The sequence below is a fragment of the Dama dama genome, chromosome 8 (genome assembly GCF_033118175.1).
Source record: "Dama dama isolate Ldn47 chromosome 8, ASM3311817v1, whole genome shotgun sequence".
Taxonomy (NCBI): Eukaryota; Metazoa; Chordata; class Mammalia; order Artiodactyla; family Cervidae; genus Dama; species Dama dama.
Genome location: NC_083688.1, coordinates 10,530,780 through 10,555,492, shown reverse-complemented (window position 1 = coordinate 10,555,492; position 24,713 = coordinate 10,530,780). Strand labels below are relative to the sequence as shown.

General features: G+C 51.4%; 2 protein-coding genes across 2 annotated transcripts in view; both read right to left on the bottom strand.

Moving 5' to 3' along the window:
- Nucleotides 1–2,488: 2,488 nt before the first annotated feature.
- Nucleotides 2,489–9,633, bottom strand: XKR8 (XK related 8). The gene is made up of 3 exons (XM_061148345.1): nucleotides 9,263–9,633; nucleotides 6,648–6,844; nucleotides 2,489–4,167 (listed from the first exon to the last, which is right to left on the bottom strand). Exons 1-3 carry the CDS (start codon nucleotides 9,553–9,555, stop codon nucleotides 3,458–3,460), a joined length of 1,200 nt encoding a protein of 399 aa, XP_061004328.1. The 5' UTR covers nucleotides 9,556–9,633; the 3' UTR covers nucleotides 2,489–3,457.
- A 565-nt stretch (nucleotides 9,634–10,198) lies between these two features.
- Nucleotides 10,199–24,713, bottom strand: part of SMPDL3B (sphingomyelin phosphodiesterase acid like 3B) — a 29,104-nt gene continuing 14,589 nt past the window's right edge. The window contains exons 3-8 of the mRNA XM_061148346.1: nucleotides 21,674–21,771; nucleotides 16,996–17,139; nucleotides 15,149–15,321; nucleotides 13,331–13,511; nucleotides 13,114–13,247; nucleotides 10,199–10,755 (exon numbers count right to left, since the gene is read on the bottom strand). Of these exons, the coding sequence (XP_061004329.1) occupies nucleotides 10,390–10,755; nucleotides 13,114–13,247; nucleotides 13,331–13,511; nucleotides 15,149–15,321; nucleotides 16,996–17,139; nucleotides 21,674–21,771 (1,096 nt within the window). The 3' untranslated portion in view covers nucleotides 10,199–10,389. The remainder of the gene's footprint in view (nucleotides 10,756–13,113; nucleotides 13,248–13,330; nucleotides 13,512–15,148; nucleotides 15,322–16,995; nucleotides 17,140–21,673; nucleotides 21,772–24,713) is intronic.

The window sequence follows — 24,713 nt, the reverse complement described above, 5'->3', positions numbered from 1 at the left end:
TATGGTTTGCTCCCGTGTCTTTTCTGAGTAGGATCAGCCCAGTTGCCTAGCTGAGTAGGCTCCTGAGTTGGGCTTCAAAAAAAATCTGCAGAGCTCATTAGAAAGATGGCACCCTCTCAATAATTTCATCATTATTTTCACCAAAAAAAACAAAACTAGCCATTCAATACAGATAAATGAGAAAATAAATATTTTAAAATAATTTTCAAGGGAAAGTTTCTCTCAGTTGTTTCTAAAAATACTGCTTTTCAAAGTTTAGAACTGGAATGCCAAGAGATTTCATTTGCTGTCAAATGTGCTGAAATTTAATTACTAAGAAATCAATACCTTGCTGTGCTGAGCTTAAAATGCAAAAGCAATAAAGCCAACAGATTGATATCAAACTGTTTGATTGGCTTGTTTTCATGTTACATTAGCTACTTTTTCTCTTTTCATTTTTTTAGATTTGAGTCTGACTTTTCATTGGTCTGGAAAACTAGTCCTTTTGCCTTTTATTCCAAATAAGATTAGAATTGGATTCTAGCTTCCAAATACCATCTATGTCAGACTGTAAGATAATATTTTTCCCCAAATAAATTCCCCCAGAGAAGAGGAGGTTGCCTTGTATACTGGGGCATTAAATCTTTTGCTGAGAAGGTGCATATTTTGAGCCACATTGTGTAGTTGAAGCAAACTGGTTCATTGGTCAGAAGTACATCAGAGTATCAATTACCTTTTGAGCCCAAAGAGTAAAATATCTCCTCCTCTTCCAAAAGGTGTAATATCTGCACATTTCTCAAGAACCTTTCCCGTGGCAAGTTAAAATGAGCAAATCAAGAGCTTCTTTATTCAAAAATAAGTTTCTTAACATTAAAAAAAATAGTCTTCAAAAGAAATTTTTAATTGCAAGTAATATCAGTGTCATCTTTTAAAAATTCTTGATTCTGTAAACTTAGTTACAAATGAAACTACTTGACTCCACAGCTTTTTAAGCTACAGACCTATTACCTTCATTTGACAGTTTCATCTAAAGGGAGTCTATGTAGATGAGAGCTTAGCCGAGATGATCTCCCCGAGCCTAGTCTTTTCCACATATCACAGGAAGAAGCAGAGAAAATAAATGTAGCAAGTATTTCTATTTTACTGACGTATAATTGATAGCAAGTATTCGTTTGAGTGGACTTCTTAAGAACCTCTTATGTTTGTGGCTAGGTTGGCCACTAAGACCAGGGATTTCTAAAGGTCAAGTCTGCCCTCTTGAGGTCTCAACCCTTGATGTTCCCTATGAATTGAGAAGAAAAGTAGTTTTGCTTTTGTGTGTGTGTTTAAATATATTCAATTAAAAGAATGATCTTTTTTTGAAGTTACGTATCGTTTCATAAGATGATACAGATAATAGATGGTGGTAGTTTTTACTGCCCTTTTATATATGTGTATATATATTCATATATACATAATACATGGTATTTTTAAAATATTTTATTATTTCTTATTTATTTGGCTGTGCCAGGTCTTGGTTGCAGCATGAGGGATCTTTGATTTTCATTGCGGCATGTGGAGTCTAGATCCCTGACCACAGATCAAACCCAGGCAGGCCCTCTGCTTTGGGAGCACGGAGTCTTAGCCACAGGACCACCAGAGAAGTCCTTACTACCCTTTTTTATCAAAATTAACTTGGCAAACGTGTTGGCCATTTTACTGGTTCATGAAATTCAAATGTCTGGAAATCATTGAACTGAGTGATCCTGGAGATGCTTTCTGCCTCTACCGTTCTGTGAATGTGGAAAGCACCAGCATCATCTTCCCAGAGCCCCTCGGCTTCTAGCCCTCATCTCTGTCAGCCTTGGCCCTAGGCCAACATGACTGCTACAAGCCCTGCTTTATCCAGGCACTGCTGACTTGGCGTCCAGGATGGAGCACATGTGCATGGCGCCCACCCTCACCTCCTTTAGGGCTCATCAGTTTCTCAGGGAGGCCTTCCCAGCCATTCTATATAGAATTATATCAATAACTCCCACCCCTAACACACACTTCCCCGACCTTATTTTTCTTTCAGCACTTTACACTAGCTGATACACACTTGCTCTGTTTAGTGTGTCTCCACCAGATGAATGAATAAAGACTCTCCTGGGTCCCCTCCCAGTGGTGATGAACCTTTCCTTCTGTCTCCAGCGCCCTTTTCCTGCTCCTTGTTTCTCCAAACCACAGACCTCCCAGAATAGCAAAAAGTTCCACCTCCCCAACACTATAGCCCATATCCACATCCCCTGTCACCACTACCATGCTCCCACTGAGCTCCCAGCAAAAAGGCCTTTCTTCATCTGTGCTCCTGTATTCACTTCCTGGTACCAAGTATTGTGGCTACTCCCCCAGGCCCAGCAGCAGAGCTGGTTAAGAGCACACCTAGGGTCAGCCCAGATCTGGGTTCTGACGCTCACCTGAGTGGTCATCCCCACACTGGCTCACCAGCTCTTGATGCTCAGAAAACAAGGTGGAGAAGTCTTGGCTCAGCCAGCCCGCTTCTCTGGTCCCAGGGGCTTTGCCAACTTTGAGAGGTGGATTATGTGTCCCTGACCCCTTTTTTCCAGGCAGCTTTGAACTTGGCAGTAGATTCAATGACACAATAAGGCTGGAAGATACCATGAGGTTTTAATAATAATCTAATAACACTGTTTAACAAAAACACCATACATGTGTCTCACGGAGACATAGAAACATAAACCTCTTCCTCCCGCACAGACCCTGAGGTAGAAAAGAACACCGCCTGAAGTATAAAAAAATACTCAACAGGCTGAGCCATGGCCCAGACCGCAGGTTCACAAGGCACTTGGCTGAAAGGTTGCCCCTTGAGAGCAGGGGCAGAGGCTAGGCCAGCTGCACCCCAGGCAACTGCGCACCCCTGGCTTCTAGCATGAAAGCCTGCTCTGGGGCAGCTGGAGAGGCTAAGAGCTGAAACTGGGATGGCAGCTGATCTGCCAAGAACAGAATGATGCTCCTGGCGCATAGAAGGCCTTTGGTAAGCATCTGCTGAATGAATTGAATGACTGGAGGGGGACAATTCCAAAGAATACATCCTGGAGGTTCTGGGGCCTTTCAGCCCCGGGCAGGGCAACCAAGGGTGAAACAGCACCTCCACCAGTTATTTCAGAGGTAGCCGAGGAGGTAAAAGTGCCACACTGGGATGCTTTGGCACATGTGGGTGGAGGAAGAGTGCAGTGGAGGCTCTTCTTTCCTCCCAAAGTGTTTCATAGATAACTGGAGCCCTCGACCCAGCAGGGCCCAGCCCTTCTCATCTAGTTCTCCTCCTTGATGGCGGGCCTCTGTCTTAACTCAACTCTGGTCTCCAGTACCTGGAACAGATCAGGCATCCAGGGCTCATTGAGTGAATCGAGGCCCATAGCAGCATTAGTAGCTTATCTTCATCCTACCAACCAATTCCATCTGGCCTTGAGTCCCCCTGGCTGGGTCTGACCCTGCCTCAAAGGACACCATTCACCTCTCCCTTCCATGGCAAAACAGCTTCATCCCTCGCCTTGGGGAAAAAGTTCTTAGCCAGCTGGGCCATGCGTCTGTTCTGCGGGAGCTGACGCTCCTCAAGGGAGCGGAGACCCCTGGTCCCGTCCACCTGGTCGGGCTCCCAGCGGCGGCTAGGGTGCAGCCAGCAGTAGTAGGCCAGCCGCAGAGCCAGCCCCAGAAGGAAGCAGACCCCGGCTGCGGGCAGCAGGCTCTGCAGCAGGTGCCCGCTGGGCAGCCAGGTGCTCTGAGTCGCCCAGGCCACCACCAGGAGAAGGCTGTCGTGCAGCAGGAACACCAGGTGGATGGTGGCACGGCCTCGGGTGTGGCCCTCCGCCACATTGAACCAGGAGAAATACAGGATGGTGGCCACGGTCGCCCGGTACAGCCACTCAGAGTGGGGACCTGGCATGAAGTCCGTACCCTGCAGCCAGACCCAGAAGAGGAACACCAGCCACAGACCCAAGAAGTGCAGGGCCACGTAGCGGGGGAAGAGGGCTGAGAAGAGGGCCACGACCAGCACCCGGGGCCAAAGCAGCAGCAGGTTCCACAGGAAGTAGATCACGGAGGCGCCCAGTCCCAGGAGAGGCTTGGAGGGGAGGCAGGTGCGCAAGGCCCGGTGGTAGTCGAGCAGTGCCCACGAGATACCCACAAAGGACGTACAGATGCTGACCCCTGTGAAGAAGAGTAGACGGGTGAGCCCTGCAGGCAGCCCGCAGGCGCTCCCCCGAGGCGGTGGTACTGCGGAGGCATTGTAGCCACGCTGCGGTGGGGATCAGAGCTCCCAGTTTGTTGAAAAGTACATCTGGAGCACAGTTAGTTCACCAACCCTACCAGAGCTTCCATCCACGTGGAGGCTGTCCTTCACCACAGACCTTTCAAGTGCTACCCCTGTTACATTTTTCAAGGATGAGACTGTGTGACTTAACACTCTCACCAGCACCCATCGCCCAGCATCGGGTACCCCCTGGGCCTTGGCCCCACCCTGAGCACATTTTGAAATCCTTCCTTTCCTTGTAGAGTCCATGCCTTTCTTGAATTTGAACCCCAGCAGTCCAGTTCCCCTTTCCTTAACCTCAGAAAGGGAAGCGGGAAATCCCACAGGGTGACGACCAGCCTTTAGCTGAAGCCGCCTCCTGGGGGCCAGGAGGGATGTCCCTGCTATGCGGCTGGAACAGCCCCCACTCCCCTCCGTTCCACCCTCGGATTGGGCCCTGGTTTTGATTTTCCAAGACATCCGCCTCCCACCTCCAGGTTGCCCATCCTAGACTAGAAGCACGAGGCCCTCCAAGGAGGGCTGGAAGCATCTCTAGACAGCTTCCTCCCTGCCCCCTTCCTACCTCATTTGGACAACAGATGTTCTCTGGGAACCTGCTGTGGGTCAGGAACCCACTCCCAGCCTGGAATGAGCTCTGTGGCCTAACTACCCCACACTCAGGGTCTCTGCAGGCCTGATGTTCCTCCAGCTGCCCCACGTGCTGCATTCTCTGACCTGACAAGCTGTGCCCTTGGTTATTAGGTAGACCCACCCTGTTTCCTCTGGCCTACTCCTCCTTACCCTGCAACTTCTGGCTTGAATATCCCCTAGAGTCACCCATCCTGACGCCATCCCACCCCACTCCACCGTGCAGGTCCTCTAACACCCCCTCTCTGTCTGGAGTCTTAGTTCCTTATCTCTGAGCTCCTTCAGAGTAGGAAACAGATTCTGCCCCCCAGGGATCCCTCAGCAGCCTAGTAGCTGGCATATAGCAGCAGCTGAAGAAATGTTTGCTAAACAAAAGTTGGGAAAATCCATTTCTTCTCTCAGTTTCCCATCCGCACCGGTCCATACACACAGGGCAGATGGTCTCCACTTAGCCCCGGTCCTGGATACCCGCTGGCCTCAAATAGACAAAAACATAGCCACCCCTCAGAATCCACAGGGGATTGGTTCCCAAAATCCATGGGTGCTCAAGTCCCTAATATAAAATGGGGTTATAGGGTCGGCCCTCTGAATCTGCGGGTGCAGAACCCACAGAGAGGGCTGACAGTATATGCCCAATGAATGCTGTGTGTCCCAGGGCGAATCACTTCACCTTTCGGCTCCTCTTTGCTCTCATGTAAAATGGAGATAAATGCAGCACCCACCTAGAGGGTGCTGTGGGCTGTAACAGTGATGACATAGCACTTTGCACGGTGCTACTACCAGCAGGGGCTCAATCGTGACAGCTGCTACTACGGTTTTGTTTTCCCCCAATTAATACTGCAGAATCAGATGAGCAAACGGAAAGGACCCTTGAAGATGGAGTCCAACTCCCCAACTTGTATGACCGTGGAAACTGAGGCCAGAGAGGGAAAGACTCTCCAATCCCGCAGCGAAGGGTGGCAGAGCTGGGACTGGTTCCCCAGGAGGCTGTGCCAGGTATAGCAGCAGGTGTGCCAGGGTGGAGACGGGAAAGCGGAGATCTTGAATCAGATGTGAGCTGGAGTCCTAACTTGGCTGCCAGCTGGCGTGTGACCTTGGGCAACTCACTTCCCTAAAGCCCGCTCAAAGTTGCTCATTGCACAAACCTCTCCTGTGGTTTATGAAGCCACCTGCCTTCCTCCTTTTCAGATCACTCCATTGGCTTTAATGTAACTGCATGCTTCACAGTCTGTGGTCCTGGCAGGCCAGGGGCTTTTTCTGTCTGCTTATTCACTGTGGCGTCCCTATCACAGGGACAGGCACAGAGGTGCTCCATAGAGACTTAAGTGTACAAAGGTGCTCAACAATTTCTCTGTTGATTAACAGATTCCTTATTAGACATTAGGCACCCAGCATACTTTATCTGTTATGTTCAAACTAGTAAAAATTATATTGTAGACTTATTAGGCACTAGGCCCTATATGCATCACTTCACTTAAAAACTTTTCATTCACTTTATGAGGAAGGATCATCGACTATGTCCATTTTACAGATGAGAACAACAGCTCAGAGAGGTAGAGTCCTCTTTGTCCAAACTCAAGGCTGGAGCATGACTTTGGATTGGACCCCAGACCTGCCTTGCTAAAGGACATTCCTCTGTTTTCTAAACAGCATTTATGAAAAAGAGAAAACCTTTCTGACATTCGTGGGCAACTTTCCCAAGTCATGAAGGTGTGGCGCGGGGATGGCTGGCCTTGGGCCCGACACTCACACTGGTAGTACTCGGCGCTGCCGCTCTGCAGTATGATGGCCAGCACCAGGGTGAGCTGCGGCGTCGTCTCCAGGAAGGTCTCGAAGAGTCGCAGCATGCTGATGTCCAGGGAGAGGAAGTCGGCGTAGGCCAGGTCGAACTCGGAGGGGACCTCCTGCCGCCACACCAGCAGCCCCTGCTGCAGCCCCTGCACGCATCTAGGCAGCACACGTGATGCCCCAAGGGGCCCGGTTAGCGTCCAGTGGCATTCTTCCTTCCCTCCCCACTGAGCAGATGCAGACGGGCTCCAATCCTGGTTTATCATGTACACACAATGGGACCTTGGGCAAGTGACTTAACCTCACTGAACTTGTTTCTTCATCTGTGAAATGGGGATAGATTACTGCTCCTGCTCCTGCAGTAGGCACCATTCCAAGCTCATCACTAACCTTGTCCCACTTCCTCCTTTACAACATCCCCGTTTTACAGATGGGTAAACAGGACCAAAGAGCGAATGAGCAGTGGAAACAGGATTTGGACTCCAAGCTGTCTGAATTTGAAAGATGTACTATGAAAGTGCCTAAAGTGATCCTTCTCAAATTTCAGCAAGCCTAAGAATTTCTTAGGATCCTGTGGGGAAGGGGAGCCATGGAGAGTTTCTGAGCACAGACAAGACAGGTCCTACTGTGCTATAGAAAGAGCACCCAGGAATCCATGGGAGAGGCCTGCCCAGAGTGATGGAAGCAGAGATGGGGCAGAGTTAAGAGGGTCCAGAGAGGTCTTCCCTGGTGGTCCAGGGGCTAAGAATCTGCCTGCCAATGCAGGGGATACAGATTCGATAGCTGGTCCCAGGGAAAATGCCACATGCCTTGGGGCAACTAAGCCCATGCCCTGCAATTACTGAAGCCTGTTTGCCTAGAGCCCATGCTCCACAAGAGAAGCCACTGCAATGAGAAGACTGTGCACCGCAACAAAGATCAGTCCCTGCTCGCTGCAACTAGAGAAAACCCACACAGCAAGGAAGGCCCAGCACAGCCAAAAATAAATAAAAAAATTTTAAACGAGAGAGACGGTCCAGAGGTTGGACAGACAGACCTGAGTGACCCATTGGCCTACGGAAAGAGTGGAGGATGCACCAGGATCTCGCCTGCCCAGAACCGATCTCAGTTGGCTCTTGGGAGGCGAACCCACTCACTCATCTCGAATTCATTCATTAGACATTTACCCTCGCTTCCCCTGGATGGTCTTGACAACATGCTAAGAGAACAGACAGGCACACCCAGGTTGGGGGTTGTTCCCCAGTGCCCTGGCAGAGGCAGAGGCCTAGTCACAGGCTGGCACAGAGACCCTGTTTTCTCAAGTAAAGCTCAATACAGTCTGTCCAACTCATGCTCAGCAAAAATAGAAGATACATGATGCAGTTATCGATTCAGGGCTCATTGCAGGCTGCCAGGACTATAATATCTGTGCCCCTTCGTGTTCATCCGGGGTGTTATTGATGCCTGGCCAGTCCCTCAGGCGAAACCGCAACATTCAAAGCTCCTCCCGCCCACTCCTGGAGACTCAAGGCAAGATCGGGAAAGAATCTATAACCATGGATTCCAGAGTGGGTCCTGGCTCCGTCCAGCCCATCCCAACCCAGATCACATGGTGTCCTGACTTTGTCGCATGACTCTGACCCCTTCGTTTCACTTTCCCCATCTCCGGATGGTCCTGCCACTTCTGAAAAGAAGCACAGCCCACACAGATTTTACAGGCTTCCCCCGCACCCGCCCCCCCCCCGCCCCCCCGGAACCCCCGCATCCAGCCCTGTCTAGCTCCAGGAACATGCATGAGTCAGACCCCATCTCTGCCCTCTTGCTGGGTCCTGGGGGTGAGGGGGTGGGGTGGGGAGCAAGTGCTCATGGAGAAGGCAGCTGGGGAAGGTAAGGCGAGGGACACTGGCCGCGAGGGACCAAGCGCTGCCCTGGGGTCAGGGCTGCTCAGACTGCAAGGTGACCCAGCTAGCTGGTCGGGAGGTGAGCTGACGCTGCTGCTCACCCTGCACGGGCGCAATTCACAGGTCTCGTTCCACTTGGTCCTTACACTGGGAGCCTCGGGTACACGGAGTAAACTGACACCTGGAGGGGAAACTAGGGGCTCCGCCCACAGCTAAAAAGAACTGCTGGGACCCGCTGCCAATAGAACAGAGTCCGCCCCGACCAGGAGCTGCGCCCTTCACAGCGGGGTTTGCCCGCCACACCCACCTCCGGATGACAACCTCCTTTTAAGAGAGGAGGGAACTGAGGCTCAGAAAAAGCCTGGAAGGAGGCCACAGGTGGTAAAGCCAGGAGTGGATCCCAAAGGGCCTGACTCCAGGTCGTGTGCCTCAGTTTCCTCTCTGGGTCCCCGTTTCTTCACTTGTGTCAGGAAGCTCGAGTGATGAGCTCTGAGGGCCGTCAGCCGGACTGATCCTTCATCAGGGGCCAGGAGTTCACCTGGTGGGAGAGGCGCCCTCTAAACTAGGAGGGGCTTAGTTTCCTCTCCTGGGTCGCAGTCCTTTCCTCTCCTCCCCCCGTGTCCCAGAGTCAGCCCAGCAGCAGGAGGTGACGTGACCTCCGTTACCCCCTCTCTCTCCCCAGGGGCGGGGCGCTCACCTGTACAGGTAGCCCAGCTGGAGGAGATGCAACAGCGCCAGGTACCGGCCAGGGGGCTTCGGCGCGAGAGGGATGGAGACGTCGGAGCGCAGCCAGACCCAGCTGAAGAGCTGCAGCGCGACCGAGGCGAGGCCCAACAGCGCCAGCACCAGCGCGGCCCACAGGTAGCGACCGCTGAGCACATACTGGCTCGCGGCCCACACATCGGCGCCCAGGTCGATCAGGAAGGCGAGGGTGCCCAATATTCCAAGGACTAGGTCCCTTAAGAGCACGGCGCGGGGCGACCAGGGCATGACCCGCGAGCCTCTCCCCACTCTATTCGTCTGGGCTCAGGCCCGCCCTCCCGGCCCAGAGTCGCACCCGGCCCAGAGGCGCAGTGGCAGGAAGGAGGCGTGAACAGCCCTCGGGGCCGCCCAGGACCGGACCGCTGGGCGGGACTTCCCCGCCCCGCCCCGTCCGGGGAGGAGCGAGGCCCGCAGACCCCGCGGCTCAGTGCTCTCTGGCCAGGCAGCCTGCCTAGGGTTCCCCCCCCCCGCCCCCACTGAACCCCGCAAGCCCCGCTGAACCCAGAGGGCCCCAAGGACCGCTAGGCCCGAAGACGCACCGTCCGAGGTGCAATGCAGCAGGCTTGTTTTACCCTGGAGGCCCAAGGCGGAGAATATGGCCCGCAGATGAGCGCCCGGGTTAGAACTGCGCTGTCTCACGTCCGCACTGTTGCAAAACCAAACGCCAAAGCCCGATCCGATCCCTCACTGTATACCTCAAGGCCGGGCCATGTGTCAGGAGAGACCGAGGGTCAACCAGGCGCACCTTCCTGGCATCTCATTTTACTCGGATTATCCGAATAGGAGGAGGGGAGGATGTTCAATAATGGGGCAAGGGAGTTACTTTTATAAACATGATTTATAAATTAATAACACGCATGACGAGCAGAGTGTTTTGGATAAAACATGAAACGTGAAAGAAATGTGCTGCTGGTGGGACCCTCGGGGCTTCATTTCCTGATCGGCCGCCCAGTCCCAGTTCATTCTGCTGTCGCGGGGAGGGGAAAGGGTGGAAGAGTCCAGCTCTCGGGGGTGATGCTGCCTCCATTTTACCAAGCGCGTCGGCCGTTTGTTCCCCCAAGGTCAGGACACGAGCAGCGCGCGCAAGCCCAGCAGCGCCGCGGGCAGGAGCGCAAGGCAGGGCGCGGGCGCGACGCCGGGGGCGCGCAGGCAGGCCGCGTACCCGTCGAAGGCCACCTCGCGCAGCGCGCACACGTGCTCGGCGCGGCACGCTTCGTCGCAGGCCCGCGTGTCGTAACTGACCGAGTTGTAGACGTAGTAACGCTGCAACACACCCTGGTCGCTGGCGATGCGGCCCAGCGCCGCATGCATGGAGCGGGCACCTGCGTCCGGAACCCCGTAGGCCTCGGTCACCCGGTACTCGAGGTCCCAGCTTGGCGCGCCCAGCGCGTTCGCCTGGCTCAGGTTCAAGAAGTAGGTCACCATGTCCTGCAGAGGGGGCCGCGAGGCGGGCGGGCCGTGAGCATCTGTCCGCTTCCGCCCCCAACCCTCCATCTTGCATTTGATCCCGGATTCTAACAGCCGTAATCAGGACCACTCTTAGTCAGCTTGGCTGACATCATCTGGTCCAGACTCCTGAGGTAACTGCATTATCATCCCCATTTCACAGATGAGGAAACTGAGTCCTAAAGAGGTTAATTCATTTGGCCAGGGTCTCACAGGTCCCTGAGCAGGATTGGAACTCAGGTTGTTTACTCCATGGCCTGTGTATTTTCTGTTCAAGCAAATTCCTGGGTGCACAGAAGATTCTCAGTAAGTATTTGCAGAAAGAACAGATAAAACGCAATCTAAAAGTAATGAAATGAAATGCCTGGCTGAGAGAGGTTGTAGAATTGTGTTTTGATGGGGGCTTGGGATGCACCCAAGACATCTAGAACTCAGATGCATTTTCTGCACTAGAATGTGGAAGGGTTATCTGTCCAATACTTTCCACCTAAGTTTGAGGATCTGCTTCAGGTCAGGAGAGGTAAGGTAAGAGGGACTGCCATGTATGGATGGCAACTTTCTGCTAGGCATCTACATTATTTCATTTCACACCCACCTGCGGGCCAAGTGCCCATGTGGACAACAGACCATACTCTTAAAAATCCTCAGCCTGCTTCTCCTCTAGAGTGAAGGACCTAGTATCTCAGGCAGTCCCTGGTTTTAAATGGTCTTTCTCAACACCAAGGTTAAATCTCTGCACCCACCTCTTTCTGGAACTCCTATTTGAGCATTCAGCTGCCTCCTCCCTTGGCATTTTCACTTGGATGCCGTATAGACATCCCAAAGTTAACAGAAAAACCAAGTTTCTGATCTTCCCTCCAAAACCTGCTCCTCCCACAGTGATCCCGTTTCAGTAAGTGGCAACCTCATCCTTCTAGGTTCTCCAGCCAAAGCCTTGGAGCTCTTGTTGCCTCCTCACTTTCTCTTCCACCCCTCATCCAGTCCACCAGCAAATCCTGTCCACTCTGCCTTCAAAATACACCCAGGACTTCCTTGGTGGTCCAGTGGCTAAGACTCCGTGCTCCCAATTAAGGGTCCCTGGGTTCAATCCCTGGTCAGGGAACTAGATCCTACATGCTGCAGCTGAGAGTTTCTTCCATGCCCCAACTAGAGATCCTGCATGCCACAACTAAGACCTGACGTAGCCAAATAATAAAATTAATACTTTTAAAAATAAATCCATCCAGGATCTAGCTCTCCTCATGACCTGCTGCAGCCACCGTGGCTCATACCACTGTTACCTCTCAGTGGTTGTAGTCACCTCCTCACTGATCCCCCTGTTTCCACCCTTGCCCCCTACATCCTGTTCTTCACCCAGAATAGTGATTTTTTTAAAAATTCGAGAGTCTTACTCACAGCCTAAGTGACATGACCTCCACTGTGACCCCGCAGGCCTTCTTGCCCCTCCCCGCCCAACACACCCAGTACGTTCCTTCCTCCTCATTCCACAGACACTCACGTGGCTCACTCCCTGATTTGACTCAGAGTTCAGATGTCACCCTATCAGTGACACTTCCTCACCCCATCTATCTGACACCACACATATGCACGTGCCCTGGAACTGTCACCCACTGCCTCCCCTCTCTTTTCTCCTTAGCACTGATTTCGCGCCACACTTAACTTTACTATGTTTGTTTATTGCCTGCCTCCCTCCGGTAAGGATGTCGGCTCCGGGAGAGCGGTGCCTTTTGTTCCCTTCTGTGTCCCCTGAGCTTAGCACAGGGCCTGGCACGTGGCAGGTGCTAACACATTTTGTTGACGACATTAAGGAATCGTGCTCCTTTGTCATTTCTGTAGTCACCAGCACATCCCAGGAGGTGTGCGATTGCTCGATGGGTAGGGGCCTGCTTGGCTGCAGCCCAGTCAGTGTAGGGAAGACATGGACAGTGGGCCTGCGGTCACACTGTGAGACTGTGACTGCCAGGTCAAAGAGATACAACTTGTCTGGGGGGCACTGGGGAGCCACTGAAGGTTTTTGAGCAGGAGAGAGACAAGAAGTGCTTAAGAAAGATTAATCCCTTCTGCTCAGCTGTACCAGATGAGCTCCGGCGGGGCTGGCGGGAGGCAGGGAGACCAAGCAGCAGGCCCTGACCATGATTGGGGCAAAGGGAGATTTGGGGGAGAATTGACCTGACCTGGTGGCAAGATTTGGAGGTAGCTCCAGGGTTCTAATGCTGAGCTCTCAAAAGGTGCAAGTAACTTGACCTTCCTGAGGCTCGGGTGGATTAGCTGGGGAAGGTGGTGATTCATTCAGGTCCCTCCCCCTCCTCCTGTGGCCCAAGCAGACCCAAGGCTCCTGACCTGCAGGCTCAGCGTAGCTCGGTCATATTCAAACACCCGGATGCCTGGATTGTTGGCGCCGTTGACCACTCCAGGTAACGTGGTTTTCCACGGGGTGACGCCAGGTGTAAGGAACATGACACTGATGGGGGCACCTTCCAGGAGAGAGACAGCGGGAACGAGAGTTTGGTGACAGAGGGAGGGAAGTGGGCTGGCCATTGCCCTCCAGGGTGGGTACCTGCACTGTCATAGAACATCCGAAAGCTGTCGGTGTGGTGGTGCCCGAAGAACTGCCCGGCGATGACTCCATGATGCCTCCGGACCACCTTCAGGTACTCCTCATTGAAGCCCTCCCGAAACCACGCTTTGTTCCGTGTCTTCTCAAAGAAGCCCGGGGGCACGTGGCCGATGATGTACACCTATGAAGAATGGGTACCCAGCGGGGGCTCAGAGCTGCTTTCCCCAGCTCATCTCCACCTCTCACAGTCTGCCCATCTCCCTAAAAGCAAACAACAGGCTCCAAGGTACCTCCTCCCCTTTCCCTCTCCCAGGTGATCCCAGCATCTCTCTGCACACAGCAGTGAAGGTACCGCAGGCTTCCCACCTCTGTGCCTTTGTCCATACTATGCCTGCCACCTGGACCACCCTTCTTCTGTTCACTTCTGTAAATTCTGTTGTTACTGTTTAGTCGCTCAGTCGTGTCCGGCTCTTTGTGACCCCATAGACTGTGTAGTCTGCCAGGCTTCTCTGTCCGTGGGATTGCCCAGGCAAGAATACTTGAGTAGGTTGCTATTTCCTCCTCTAGGGGACCTTCCCGACCCAGGGATCCAACCTGTGTCTCCTGCATTGGCAGGCGGATTCTTTACCATTGAGCCATCTGGGAAAGTGAAAGTGAAAGTTGCGTAGTCATGTCTGACTCTTTGCAATGCCATGGACTATACAGTCCATGGAATTCTTCAGGGCAGAATACTGGAGTGGGTTGCCATTTCCTTCTCCAGGAGCCGACTGGGGAGCCCTCTGTAAATCCTACCCATGCTTCAAAACCCTTCTCATGAAATCTTCCTGATTCTTCAGATGAGTCTTCTCCTGTTGGAGAGCTCAGGCACTGTAACCAAAACTTCCTTACATGGTTTATAACCTCTGCTGTGTAGTGGAAACATGTGTTCACATCTTACATTCTTTGAGTCACTCAGCTGTAATGACAGTGCCTGGGCCCTTGGCCCCATTGCGAGAGGCAGAATGGTGGGGTGGGGCCGTGGTGGCTGGTAAGGAGGGCAGTGAAGAGTGTGAGCTTTGGAGACAAACCACCGTTGGATACCAGATGTGTATCACCTCTCTGAGCTTCAGTTTTCTCATCAGGAGAGCTACCTAACTGGTGCGGTTTTGAGAGTTCATATATCCATATAAAGCACCTAGCAGCTTATCTGATGTTTAGTGAGGACTCAGAAGCACCAGCCATGAGATCCTGCCGGGATACACTGGCCAGAGTTGGGACTCAGGCAAATGAGACAGAAGGCCAGTCGTCGGGGGCTACCAGCCCAGCAGACTAGAGGGACACACCTCACAGCGGACGAGATGGATACACCTCAAGGGCAAGGCATATCTCTGAGGTCTAGCCCGCACTGTGGCTGCAGCTGGGCTGGACTTGGCTTCTGGAGCCTCAGGTTCCAGTCTCAGTGAGTGAGTTACAGTCTCTCAGGCGTGTCCAACTCTTTGCGACCCCATGGACTGTAGCCCGCCAGGCTCCTCTGTCCATGGAATTCTCCAGGCAGGAATACTGGAGTGGGGAGCCATTTCCTACTCCAGGGGATCTCAGCCCCACCACTCACTGTGAGACTTGAGACCGTCACTGCCCCACCGGGAGCCTCACCGCACAACGGATCCCAGCCTCACAGGCCATTGTGAGGATGGAAGAAGCCCTCTCAGGTGCCAAGCTGATGAAGGACCCTCTGTGACATGAGCATCTTGAGTGAGTGGGTGTGAGTCTGTGCCGAAGTGGGGGACTCGTTCAGGAAGAGACCCCCGGGAGGGAGGAGAAGGAGCAGGGAGCCCTTACCATTTCCCCAGCCTGGGATGCACTGGTCAGCACGTCGTCCAGCCACTGGAACTGCTGGCCGGGGTCAGCCATGCCAGCCGTCTGCTCATTGTTGCTATAGTACAGGTTGGTGTTGAGGACCACGATTCGACCAGCCCCGCTCAGCCCCGGCAGTTTCTCAGAATAGAAGGCACCTAGGACGTCACAGCCATGGGGGATCTGAAGGGGTCTCTTGCCTCCAAGCAGACACACCTCTGTCCCCTGTTTCTTCACTTGCCCATCTTCTCCTTCCTTGGCATCCCCCCTTCCCATCTTTCCCACAGGATAAGCATCATGGGTAGGACCAAAGGCTCTGGAGCCAGGCTGCCTGGGTTCAAGTCCTGGTTCTATCCCTTACTACCTGTGCCACTTGGGGAAAGTTCCTTAAGGTCTTGATGCCTCAGTTTCCTCCTCCATAGAATGGGAATAACATGGAGGTGTGTTTATCCCTCTGGATTCACTGTCAGCCCTTCTGCACTTAGCTCTGCCCCAGGAGCAGTGGATTAAATCAATGGGCTTCTGTGCTACTGAGGGAAAAAATGAGAGGAGGTCGGGTCCCCTTGGGATGCTGTGTCCCCCAAATCAGTGATTCTCAAACTGGTGATTTTGTCCCCAGGGGAACACTTGGCAATATCTGGAGACATTTTTGGTTTTCACAATGGGAGATGTTACTTGCAACTAGTGGATAAAGGCCAGCAATTCTGCTGAACACCCTACAGTGTACAGGACACCCCCCACACACACACAAAGAATTACCCTGCCCCATATGTCAACAGTGGCAAGGTTCAGAAACCTGGCTTGAACTGAAGGTCACTGCCCCTCCAAAGGTTGTTGTGAGGAATCTAGCAGTGGACTGAGGGCAGTGCCAGGCACACAGAAAATGCTCGAGGAATATTCACTTCTGATTCTGATTAGTGCTGTGTGGTTGAGAAGATGAGCATTGGGATCAGCCCCGGATCCTGCTCCTGAGGTTGCCTCTTCTTGTTGCCGTAATGGTCCGGGAGCGACAAGAATGAAGACAGAACACGAAATCTGGGGCAATGGGTCAGGGGACCTGCAGCCTCTATTGGACTGAGGTGCAGAGTCCACTCTGAGTCCAGCTTTTATTCCTAACTGCAGACTCCAAGACTTTCTCAGATCTTATCTTTCTCGACACATGCCATATCAGTTGAAAGTGAAAGAAAGTGAAGTCACTCAGTCGTGTCTGATTCTTTGTGAGCCCATGAACTGTAACCTACCAGGCTTCTCCATCCGTCCATGGGATTTTCCAGGCAAGAGTACTAGAGTGGGTTGCCATTTCCGTCTCCAATATCAGTTACATACTCCTAAATATCATGGACTACATTGACATAGTCCAGATCTCCTTGTGTTTACCCTGGGCCATTCATTCCCTTCTGGGCTAGTCTTGGGAACAATTAACAAGTACATAGGCAGCGTTCATGCCTGATGGTGACCCAGCGTTCCAAGGTCCATGCTTTTATGATCCCAGTCACAATCCCTTCTGGGTCTGGCCCTGGGGTTTTTAACAAGGCTATAATTCTAAGAAAGACATGAAAAATAATCATCAATATAGTTTCTTAATGTATGCTATTTTTCCAGGTGCTATTTCTGTGAAATTTCTCAAGGCTGTGAGAGCACATTGTTAGGAATTCCCACTACATCCTCTCAGCTAGGTGACCTTGGCCAGACGCTTGGTATATTCAAGCCTCAGTCTCCTAATCTATAAAATGGAGATAAAATCAGTTCCTATTTCATGGGGATGTTGTGAAAATGAAATTAGATCAGACTTTGGTATAAAGGGCTCCTTATAGTAGCAATGATGTTAGTACCTTCTTTGAAGGAAGTGATGGATTCGTTACTGAGCCAGGGTCGCCACAGCTCCGCTACCTGGTTGTAGATATTGTTGCTCCCTGCGGGTAATTGGTTTTTGGGGTGAAAGTCATGATTTCCCAAAGCAGCGTAGACTTTAGTATCTGGGAGGAAAAACAGAAATATAGAAATATATGGGGGACTTTCCTGGTGGTCCAGTGGCTAAGATTCCACGCTCCCAATGCAGAAGGCTGAGGTTCGATCTCTAGTCAGGGACCTAGATTTCACATACCGCAACTGAAAAATCCTTCATGCTGCAACTTAAGTTCCCACATTCTGCGATGACGATCAAAGATCCCACATGCTGCAACTAAGACCTAACACAGACAAATAAAATCTGGGAACGCTGAGCTTTGCCAAAGGAGGAGGTCATAAAATTCCCATGAAGAATTGTGCACAAAGCCAGAAGTCATGACTATAACTGCCTGGGGAGAAAACCTCCTCTGTAATATAGATGCAAGCAGACATAAGAATTCATTGAAGAGAAAACAGATCCCTGGAATCCAAAAGACAGATGAGAAGGGAGAGACCCTCTCCCAGTTTATAATCAGATGAGGTGGGGGTCTCCAGAGAAACAGGACCGGACTTGGCTTTCTTGACCTAAGAGAAGCTATTTTTGCCCTAAGCCATTTTGGGATCTAAGCCTGGCCACAAGACTTGCCCTTGAAGAGATCTCAGTAATAAAGATCTTAAGGGAACAAAAGGACAGACACTGTTATCAGGGAAGAGAAGAAAAAAGTGAAAGTGAAGTCACTCAGTCATGTCTGACTCTTTGCGACCCTGTGGACTGTAGCCTACCAGGCTCCTCCCTCCATGGGATTCTCCAGGCAAGAGTACTGGAGTGGGTTGCCATTTCCTCCTCCAGGGGATCTTCCTGACTCAGGGATCGAACCCAGGTCTCCTGCTTTGCAGGCAGATGCTTTAACCTCTGAGCCACCAGGGAAGGCTTGACACCTACCAAGAGTCAAACCTAGTTTTGGGCTAATAGGTTTTTTGCTGTGTCTATGTGTTGGGCACTTCTAGAAGCTCCTTACAAGCATAAACTCCATGCGGGCACCACCTGGCATCATGTTCATGACCAAGTCCCCTATCCCTAGAATGCTGTCTCACCCATAGTAGACACATTTGTTGACTGACTGAATGAATGAGTTACCTTATTTAATCCTCACAACAGCCCTCAGGGCAGATACCATTATCTTCCTTATTTTGCACAGGGAGAACACTGACTGGCCCACCTGGAGCGTGGCAGAGCCTGAATTGGGACCTGAATCAGTTTGCCTTGCACACCCATGTTCACCATCGGCCACAGTGGAGAGGCAGGGGCCAGTGTTCACAGCAACTCTGATGAGGAACCCAGGTGTGCGTGACAAGAACTCACGACATGGAACCAAAATCTCAAATTTCAGCCTCTTCCTCCTCTCCTACTGGTTGCTTCAGCTTATTTATCTTTATAACAGGGAGTGTTCTGCTTGACCCATGTTGCTACCATTCTCAAATAAGATAAGGCCTTGTTTCACCTCTTCCAATTTGTTCTCATTTTAACGTCTCTACAAGTGGGCCGTGTCTTACCATTGAGGCCAAGAGAGCGCGCTGTGTCATACTTTAGGACAGCGTTTTTTTTTCTTAGCGATACATAAAACCATGAAACATCTTACAGTCAATGGATTTAGGAAATTCAATACATGTGCAAGCATGTTATGAACTATAAAATCTTATCCTTTACACTTGTATGTTAAATCATAATAATAAAGCATTTTCTTCTCCATTATTTCACTTTTATTCCTGAAGCCGCATGTGGAGCAGAGAAAAGAGCGCTCAGAGTAAGATCTGAATTTGAACCCCTCCCTAGGAACTGACTAGCTTTGACCCATGGATTTGTTATCTATACACCGGGAATAATACCTATAGTTACCATGGGGGAGAGTGCCCTGGTTTGAGCCTGTGTGCCGTGTGTTAGTCGCTCAATCATGTCCAACTCTTTGCAACCCCATGGACTGCAGCCTACCAGAATCCTCTGTCCATGGAATTCTCCAGGCAAGAGTACTGCAGTGGGTTGCCGTTCTCTTCTCCAGGGGATCTTCCTGACCCAGGGATCGAACCTGGGTCTCCTGCATTGCACGCAGATTTTGTTTTTACCATCTGAACCACCGAAGCCCCAGTGATTTCTGCTAGAAGATTAACTAGTCCAAGCATGTCTGAGTTGGTTAGGTTGAGGTACGTAGACTGGAAGTGTCCAGTCAGCTTCTCTGCACAAATTGATTTACATTGAGGGAAGGAGGTTACCTCAAGGACAGATGTGGGAATTGGGGTGGGGGTGGGGGTCCCCTCCTGGAGTGGCAGTGGGAGTGGTAGGTATGAGGTATCCTCAAACCAGGATTTGCATCCCAGAACTTGCCTGTTTCCTTGGCCACAAGGATCACATTTGTCTTCAGTAAAACTGAGGCAGTAATAATACCTCTCTCTAGGATTATCCTGACAGTGAAGAAGCTAAGGCATATATACAATATTCTCAGAGGAGTGCCTGACATTCAGCACTTGATACATAGATACAGGGCTTCCCTTGTGGCTCAGCTGGCAAAGAATCCGCCTGCAATGCGGGAGATCTGGGTTTGATCCCTGGGTCGGGAAGATCCCCTAGAGAAAGGAAAGGCTACCCACTCCAGTATTCTGGCCTGGAGAATTCTATGGACTGTATAGCCCATGGGGTCGCCAAGATTCAGACACGACTGAGTGACTTTCACTTTCACTTTGGGCTTCCCTGGTGGCTCAGAGGTTAAAGCGCCTGCCTGCAATACGGGAGACCTGGGTATGATCCCTGGGTCAGGAAGATTCCCTGGAGAAGGAAATGGCAACCCACTCCAGTATTCTTGCCTGAGAATCCCATGGACAGAGGAGCCTGGTGGGCTACAGTCCATGGGGTAGCAAAGAGTTGACAGCTGAGCCACTTCACTTCACTTCACTTCACTTCTACATAGATACAGGACTTCCAAGGTGGCGCTAGTGGTAAAGAACCCGCCTGCCAATGCAGGAGACTATGAGAAACGCAGGTTTGAGAAACACGGGTTTGAGAAACGTGGGCTTGGTCCTTGGGTCAGGAAGATCCCCTGGAGGAGAGCATGGCAACCCACTCCAGTATTCTTGGCTGGAGAATCCCCATGGACAGAGGTGCCTGGGGGGCTACAGTCCATGGGGTCGCAAAGAATCGGACGTGACTAAAGCGACTTAGCACATACACACGTAGAAACATATAATCGTTCTTGCTACTATTACCTATTTTTGTTATCACTATTCTGTATCTGGGTCCTGAGAGACCCATGATGAAGACCTTCAGAGGAAACAGCTGTACCAAAACCCCAGGGCGACTGGGGTAGGGGAGGGGTTGGGACCTAGGGATCTGCTTTCACAGGTCTCCTGCTGGCAGGCTGAGAGCCTGAATCCGAGCCCAGGATCTTGTGTTTGGCACAGCCTGCTTAAAGCCATTTTTAAGGACCATTAGATGGGGTCCCCCACCACCGTCTCCCCATCATGTCCTGTGGGGCTGCAGCCATAATCACTCGCAGTCCTGGCTGCTCACCCAGACTCTGAAGGCCTTGGATGCACCAGGAAACAGCACTTTGGCTGGAAATCTGCATCTCCCGGAAGTCCCAGCAGCCAAGACGGTTTGAGAAGAGTAGATGGCAATTCCAGGGCCATAGGAGGACGCAAAGGCTGTGTGCAAGCCCACGTGAGACTTACCCAGGGACGATGCTTAAAAGTAACTGTAGACGCCTTGAGAAGGGGTTATAAGTCTGGTGTTATACAGGCAGGACAGAAACCAGTGAAATGTCAGGCATTTCCATTAATAAAAAAGAAACAGGTCCGAAATGGAGTTACTTGTGCTAAACCCTAGGTCAACGAACCAAGTGTTAACCAAGTTAATACCTAACCTAACTGATGTTTCAGCCTCTCCCTAGAATGTGACCTTTAAACAGTCAATATGGAATTAACATAGGGGGCATTAGTGAGGAAATCTGTTTGACAGATCCCACCTTTCTCCTAAAGGAAGGTAACCTTGCCCGAAACAATCCCTTTTTGCTAGAATCTTCCTTTTTCCACCCTCTTCTGTCTGTAAAAGCTTCCATTTGTACAGCTCCTTGGAGCCCCTTTCCTTTTTTTTTTTTTTTTTTTTTAATCTTTTTCCTCTTTTTGGCTGTACCACACAACATGTGGGATCTTACTTCCCCAACCAGGGATCGAACCTGCGCCCCTGCATTGGAAGCACAGAGTCTTAACCACTGGATTGCCAGGGAAGTCCCTGGAGCTCCTTTCTGTTTTCTAAGTGGGATGCTGCCTGAGTCATGAATCCTTGAATAAAGTCAAATAGATCTTCAGATTTACTCAGTTGAATTTGGTTTTTAACACCATTAATAGGATTCTGTGTGTATTCACAAGCGGACAAGCTCTCATTCATGTTCCTTACAGTGTTCCTGGAAGGTAAGACCTGATTGCTGAGAAGTGCCTGGTGCGGGACCTGGCCAACAGCCATCGTCATCATGGGGGAAGGTCATTCCTTTGCACTTTGGTGCTGTTTTCTTCCCACTGTGCCAGGCACTGCCTGGGTGTCAGAGAACTTTATGGGGACCCAGGGCACAGTCTTACCTGGAAAGGCCTCCCTGATGAGCTGAGTCAGCTGCTCCACAATTTGCAGCACGGCCACCTCACTCAGCCTCTCGTTGGGCACGTGTGGTGTGTCATCACTGCAAAACACCAGCAGCTCGGGAAGTGGCACGAGGAAAAGAAGGGACCGCTCCACCGTGAGAAAGCAGCTCTACCCGGACCCAGCTGCAGACTGGGCCTCAGACAGCTGCTGAGAAGGAGGCACTGGGCTGGTGTTGGGAGTCACACCGGACGGAGTTCAAGCCCTGGCTCTGCCATTAACCTGCTGTGGGTCCCTGGGCTAGTTGTTTAACCTCTCTGAGCTTCCACGAGCTCATCTGTAAAATAGGGACAATATGGAACTTCAAACAGAGTATCTGTGGGACTTCAGCAGAGGGTTCCAAAATCACTGCGCAGATTGGCTGCAGCCACGAAGTTAAAAGATGACAGCTCCTATGAAGAAAAGCTATGACAAACCTACACAGAATATTAAAAAGCAGAGACTTCACTTTACTGGCAAAGGTCTGTATACTCAGAGCTATGGTTTAGTCATGTACTGATGTAAGAGTTGGACCATAAAGAAGGCCGAGTGTCAAAGAATTGATACTTTTGATCTGTGGTGTTGGAGAAGACTCTTGAGAGAGTCCCTTGGACAGCAAGATCAAACCAGTCCATCCTAAAGGAAATCAGTCCTGAATATTCATTGGAAGGACTGATGCTGCAGCTGAAGCTCCAGTACTTTGGTCACCTGATGCGATGAGCCGACTCACTGAAAAAAATCCTGATGCTGGGAAAGATTGAAGGCCAAAGGAGAAGAAGGCAACAGAGGATGAGACGGTTGGATGGCATCATCGACTCGGTGGGGTGGAAAAGCCTATCTAAGTTCATTCCTTGACCCAAGGGTTCTAAGGAGTTTGGATCTGCCTTCATAATAAAGCATCCGGATGTACTCTGGCAGGTTTAGATCTGGCTTCATAATAAAGCATCCGGATGTACTCTGGCAGGTCCAGGGCCTGCCCCAGGACCATTTAGCCCCCACCCCACCCCCTATTTGACAGACCTAAATTCCTGGATCAATCTTAGAAAGGTGCAGCAAGAAGGAGGAAGAAGAGGGAAGGGACGCTTGGGGAAAGAAGGAGGAAGGGAGGTTTGGGGGGTGATAGGAGCCCCCACAATCTAAAGCCTGAGGACTCTGCTGGACTGCGGGGTAAAACAGCTGTGCCCCAAGACTCCCTGGGGAAGTTAACTAGCTGAATCACACGGAGACCACTACTGGTAGTCCACACTGGCTTACTTTGTGCCGGGTACTTGCCGTGCGTTGGACCCATATCCACTCATTTATTCTTCATAATAACCCTACAGTGGAGCTGCTATTGTTATCCCATTTGACAGATAAAGAAACCAAGGCACCGAAAAGTGAAGAATCCTGCCTAAGAGTATACAGCCAGACAGTGGTGGAGCCAGGGTTTGAACCAGTCAGCCCGGCTCCAGAGTCTATGCTTATATCCATTACATCCTACAATGTCTCTGATACCCTCATTAGGACAGCAAGAGGGGCCTTGGAGCCCTGTCCTCCCTGAGGACAGGCCAGGAATCCAAAGACATCGGAACAAAATTCCATTTTCCCCTAGTCTGGAGGATTTAATTCTGTGTGACAGAAAACATATCCAATTGCTGCAGGTTATTCCCCAAGGGATTGCTATTCTCCCAGGAGAGGCCAAATTTCTTAGAAACTGAAGAATTAAAAAGAGGCCCTAGAGGTCCTCTCATCCAATGTCATAACCTCTGCAAGTCCCAGAGATTTCCCAGAAAAATCATGCTTTTCTGTTAAAGGATGGTGAATTTCTCAGAGGGATCATGCCTTTTAGAATGTTACTCATTTCTCCAAGGGCCCCTTCTCAGGGAGCAGGGGCCAGAGTCATGGCCTAAAATTCACTTTCTCCTTGGATTGATTCCTGAGCCCCGGGAAACCAGGGCTGCCCAGGCTTCTCTGAGATACAGTCACATTTCTTAAGGGTCCAGGCTTACTCCACCCATTTCTGTCCATGTGAGGGTCATTCCGGTCACTCTCATGTCACAGTGAGAGACAGCTAGGGCCGTCGTGGGTTTGCTCCACCTTATGGAAGTGTCTATAGAGGCTAGAAGAGGGCGCAGGAAGCCAGAGCTCCAGCCAACCCTCCTCACCCGCTCTCTGGCTCACCACTTCCTACAGGAAGTCCTCCCAATTTCACCAGAGGAAGTCAGGGGCCCTGTGAAACTCCCCCACCCGCTCAGTGCCCCTCTCCCCTCGCTGGGATATCATGGTCAGTGACCTCGTCTGTATCACCCAGGAGACCTTGAGCTCCCTGAAGGAGGGTCAGGGTCCCTATTATCTCTGTTCCCCCATGTCTGCACATGGGTAAGCACAGGGCAGGCTGATCTACCAAGAGAGGGAGAGAAGGATCGAGTGAGTGAAGGGGGGGACCACGAGTGCTGAGGGAAGTTGGAGGACTTACAGCAGTATCCTTGGAGGAGTAGCAGAAATGGCATCGCTATGGCTGAACTGAAATTGCCGCTCAAGCTCTCTCTATGCAGGCCAAGCTCTGACCAGGGAGGACCCCCAAGGCCAGGCAACCAGGGGTGGCCCACAGCTGGCCAGGACACTTGGTCCCAGTGCTGGCCCACATTCACCTCTTCTAACTGTCTCTTCTCCCTGCATTTGGATCTCTGGGGCTTGCAGCCCCTAAACTCTGGTGGGAGTGCCACCAGAGTTCATCCCCCGACTTGAAATCCAAGGATTCCCCACATGCCCAAACATGCCATGACCGTGTCCCCAGCCTCAGTGTGTGCCAAGTTCTGCTGAGTCTGGGAGACACGAGGTCAAGGGCACAGACCCTGAAATCAGCCAGGCCCAGGCTCCCACGGACAAGCTTTGAGTTTCAGGTTCATCCTCTCTGCAACAGGGCTGTTGTGAGGACCAAGGGAGATGGTTTGGGGCAGGTGCCAGGAGGGCAGGGGGCACTCGCAGTGGCCAGGGGAAGGTAGCTGCGGTGACGGCTCTCAC